Source organism: Vespa mandarinia, chromosome 12 (assembly GCF_050613455.1).
Source record: "Vespa mandarinia isolate Hongniang chromosome 12, ASM5061345v1, whole genome shotgun sequence".
NCBI lineage: Eukaryota > Metazoa > Arthropoda > Insecta > Hymenoptera > Vespidae > Vespa > Vespa mandarinia.
In genome coordinates, this window is record NC_140821.1 from 2,982,501 (window position 1) to 2,987,500 (window position 5,000).

The window sequence follows — 5,000 nt, forward strand, 5'->3', positions numbered from 1 at the left end:
GGAATCACGAAATCTGCTTTTCTTCTCATAGTCATTCGTAGATTGCTCGAAAGAGCTCCCTCTTATTCCAGAGCATTAATTCCACGCGCTATCAGTTTCGTATAACGCAACTACGATAACTTTAGACTTTCGAGATAGATTGTGGGTACTACACCAACGTTGGGAAAGCACGTTTACACAGAGAGAAAGTGTATTGTGCTGCTGCTTAACGATAAGATTAACTTGTAAACAAATATACATTGAGAGAGAAAGAGAGAAAGAGAGAAAGAGAGAGAGAGAGAGAGAGAGAGAGAGTGTGTGCTTCTATCTATAATCTCTCTATCTCTGCATCTCTTTTTCTTTGTCCCTCTCTCTCTTTCTTTCTCTCTCTCTATCTCGATAGCTCTAACTCTCTGTCTCTGTCTCTCTTTCTCTCTCTCTCTTTCTCTCTCTCTCTTACTCGATCTCAAACGAGCAAGAAAATTTCTTCACAGTGTGTATTTCGTGTTCTCACTTCCGAGTAAAAGAAAATTCTTTTACGTTCCTTCGCCGGAGATTTATATTTCCAGAGATATACTTTCGCAAATAGAAAAAAAAAAAAGAAGAAAAAAAAAAAAAAAAGAAAAAAAAAAGAAAAGAAAAGAAAGACAAATATGTATACTTTTCTCTCTTCTTCCTATTTTGAAAACGATATTACGGCAATATTTCCTTTTCTCTATTTCTACTACGTAAGAATAATAATTCCAACAAATAAAAAAAAAAAATAAATAAATATATATATATATAATTATTATTTATACCCATATGTATAAAAGAAATAAATACGTAAGAGAGAGAGAAAGAGAAAAAAAGAAAATTTACATTTATTTATCACGTAAGAAAATAAGAAAAAAAAAAGAACAAGTAAAGAAAAAAATAAAGTAAAAAAGTAAAGAAAAAAAGAAAAGAAAGGAAAAAGAAAATGTAGAAAAAGAAGAAGAAGAAGAAGAAGAAGAAGAAGAAGAAGGGAAAGAAGAGGATGAAGAAGTAGGACGAGCTAAAAAGTTTTTTCCTTTTTCCATTTTCTTTTTTCTTTTTCTTTTTTTTTTTTGTTTTTCTCTTTACAACGCAACGTAAGCACATTTTTACGAGGAATGAGAAGGGTGGGGAAGATCGTAGCAATATTTTACGAACGATCGACGATTGAGAAATAACCATGCACCCCCTCTCCCCCTCCCCCCTACCCTGCTGCTCTCATAAAAATTCCAGTCCAGGATAATTTTTCTCTTTTCTTTTTTTCTTTTTTTTTCTTTTTTTTTTTTTTTTTGCAAATGAAAAGCTTCGCTACAAATTCGCACAATCGTTAGGGCTCTAAGGCGATCATTTTTTGAGAAAGAACAAAAGTAATGTACGAAAGAGAGAGAGAGAGACAGAGAGAGAGAGAGAGACAAAGAGATAAAGAGAAAGAATTAGAGAAAGAAAGAAAGAAAGAAAGAATGGAATAGAGAGATAGAGATAAAGAGAGAAAGAGAGAGAGAGAGAGAGAGAGAGAGAGAGAGAGATGGTAATAAATGGCTAGAGATGAATAATAACTCGGTTATTGAAAGAAAATTTCAAATGATATGAAAGAGTTTTGAAACTCAAAGCATTAGCCCAGTTTCAGTAGTATCATGGATAAGGGCGCAGTAGGGGTTGAGCCTTTTTCTTCTTCACTTTCATTCTTCTTTTCGTGATATCTAACTCTTTATATCTATCTCTCTCTCTCTCTCTCTCTCTTCTTCTGTCGGCCCATTTCAAGCTCACCCTTCCATTCTCTTCTCTTTCTCAACCCTTAGTCAACCCTAGTACCTCCTACCTCACCTGGAAGCCACGTCCGCATAATGGCTATTCAGATATCGAATCGATTTATTTCCCTTGGGGTCTTCGGAAACTTGCTACCTTCTTAGCGGTGAACTTGGAATAGCTTTCTTCCTTTTTCTCTCTCTCTCTCTCTCTCTGTCTATCTATCTATCTCTATCTCTATTTCTATCTCTGTCTCTATTTCTATCTCTGTCTCTGTCTTTCTCAAAACTACTACGACGGAATGTTATCTTCGTACGCGGGTCATCCCTCTCTTGATAGCTCTCCTTCTTACTGTTAGGAAAACGTAACGCATATTCTCCTTCATGGATCTTCGTTTTTGCTCCCTTTCATTTCTCCATTTTGATAACTTCTACTACTACTACTACTACTACGACTACTACGACTACTACTACTAGTACTACTACTACTACTACTATCGTGACACGACGTTTAGGTAATAAGTGATGTCGTAAAGTATATTACGATCGTTAGAAATTATGTTGGTTTATATACGGAACATATTTAACATATGTACATGCCTATGGATGGATGAATAGATGGATTAGATACGTTCAGATTTAATATAATATTAAAGTGAGTTTTGTACTCACTTTAGAATATCATTTTAATAATCATGAAATAAACGCGATTTTATTTAATCTTTATATCAACCCTAAAGATCGTTCATACATTCGTTCGTTTTTTATTTGATCGTGAATTCTTTTTTTTTTTTTTTTGAAATAATACCAATCTAATAATTACTGGCTAATATTTTATACCTGTATGTATATATACATATATGTATGTATGTACGTACGTATGTGTTATATCGATAAAATTATGATACCGATAAAAGTTCATCTAACCTGAATTATTTAATGTTTTATATATATATATATATATATATATATAAGTACTATATGTATAAACCGAGAGAAGTTACTTCGAGGGGTAGAACATAGTTTAAGTGCTTTTCCAAGCGAAACTCGTCCGAGAAGGAGCTCATCAAATAATTAATTTAATTCTCATATGTAACTACGATTAAATTCGTATTGAATAATATTCCTAGAGAAATAAATTTTATATATTGTACGTACATAAAATATTTCCTGGCGTCTAATTTATTATCAAAATGAGTTAGCCGCACTGCAATCAAAACTAAAACAATCATTTTTAACCTTCCATAATCTGTTACGTTACGGGAAACATTATATCATTCGTATACTTGTATAAATATCAAGTATAATTTATATTATACAAATTCAACAGTTTCTTCTCGCAAAACACAGAAAATTAGATTAGAATGAAGAATTTTGTATTAACTAAATATAGGAATTATAATTAATTGATATAAATTTCTAATCCTTTCTACGATCTATATTATTTTATGAAAAAGAAAAGAAAAAAAAAAGAATAAATGAATAAATAAATTCTCTTTATTCGTAGATCCATAGATCGAACGATATTTATTAAATATTAATCATCTATACTACGTAAATTTATTATATTCCTCCACCCCCGGCCCTCTTGCACGTACGCAAGTACATTATGAAATTTTATTTAACAAACACGTAATACAAAAATTACATTGTAGAGGATTAATTTTATTATATATATATATAAAAAAAAAAAAACAAAGTCGATCAAAAATATTAATCATTTTATGTCAAACATAAAGAGAAAGAAAAAAAGAGACAGAGAGAGAGAGAGAAAGAGAGAAAGAGAAAGAGATGGGAACATTTACATTAATTCTAATTGTGCACATCTCAAAATAATCGCAAATTGTGCACTTGGTTATGCGACGTTACAATCCCAAGAACTTTGAACAGCTGTCATCATTTATACGAAATGAATGATTTAAATACAAAAAAAAAAAAAAAAAAAAAAAAAAAAAGAAAGAAAAAATCATGAACAACGCGTGCAAATTATTTTATTGATCTCTTAGTCTAGGGGGTGCAACCCTCCTCCTAATCCCTCAACCCCCAATAGGCACAATTAATTAGGAGATTAAATATAAATGAATAAATAAGTAGATAAATATTTAAATAAGAAAAATTCTAACCTTATTCGGATAGCCGTTGTATCTTAGAAGTTTCTTACAACACTTGCCACGATTCTCATAATAGAACATTTGGACCATTTCTGCTCGGTCCGTCGCGGCGCTGACGGTGAATGGTGCACCGTCGTTGGTGAATCCCCCTCTTGATGATGATGATGATGGCGGTTGTTGTTGTTGTTGTTGTTGTTGTTGTTGTTGTTGTTGGGCCGGTGATTCCCGGCGCCCTAATGGCACGCACGGGCACCACCCTGAGACCATCACACAACTACTGATCGGGCACTTGAGCCCGACTCTCCGAAATACACCTGTCTCCTACGCCCCCCCCTCCCCAACCAACTCCCCTCCACCTGCCAACTCCACCCCAACCCCCCAAAACCGAATATATACACACACACGACTCACTTACTGCGGACTTTCACGTACCACGTCTTCATGCTTTGTCTTTTTTCATTTTCTTTTTCTCTTGTTTCAATTTTTTTTCTCTTGCCTTGTTTTATCGTTTATTTATTTATTTATACTAGGAACACCTCTTCTCCTTTACTTTTCTTTTTCTTTTTTTTTTTCTTTTTGTAATCTTTCCTTCGTACGAGATCTATGCTTCCTCTTCTTTTCCGTGCTATTTCTTCTTCGTTTGTCTTTGTTTTCTTCTTCTTCTTCTTCTTCTTCTTCTTCTTTTTCTTTTCCTTCTTTTGTTTTTCTTTTTTATTATTATTATTATTATTATTATTAAAGATTAGTAACTTCTTTTATACATGTACGTGTTTTTCTTTCCTTTTCTTATCTTTTCTTTTCTTTTCCCTTTTTTTTTTATTCGTCGTCAGCGAAAAAACGTACTGGTAGACGGAGTACAGATTAGCGAACCTAAAAAAGAGAGAAAATAAACGTTTGGTTAAGTTTTTTTTTTTGCTTTTATCTCTCTCACATATACACACACACACACACACACACGCACGCACGCGCGCGCACGCATGCACGCACCCGCACATTCGAACTTTTAAATGATAAAGAAGAGAAGAAAAAATTTTTTTCTCTAATCGCACCCAACATTCCCCCCTCGTTCGTTTTCTGCATCGCAAAGCCCCCCGTAGCAGAATTTTCTGTTTTCCTTCATTTTCTTTTTTTTTTTTTCTTTCTTTTTTCT

General features: G+C 33.3%; 1 protein-coding gene across 1 annotated transcript in view; it reads right to left on the reverse strand.

Moving 5' to 3' along the window:
• Positions 1–4,202, reverse strand: part of LOC118449197 (uncharacterized) — a 71,552-nt gene extending 67,350 nt beyond the window's left edge. The window contains exon 1 of the mRNA XM_035883479.2: positions 3,863–4,202. Coding sequence (XP_035739372.1) covers positions 3,863–4,117 — 255 coding nt within the window. The 5' untranslated portion in view covers positions 4,118–4,202. The remainder of the gene's footprint in view (positions 1–3,862) is intronic.
• Between the last annotated feature and the right edge of the window lie 798 nt (positions 4,203–5,000).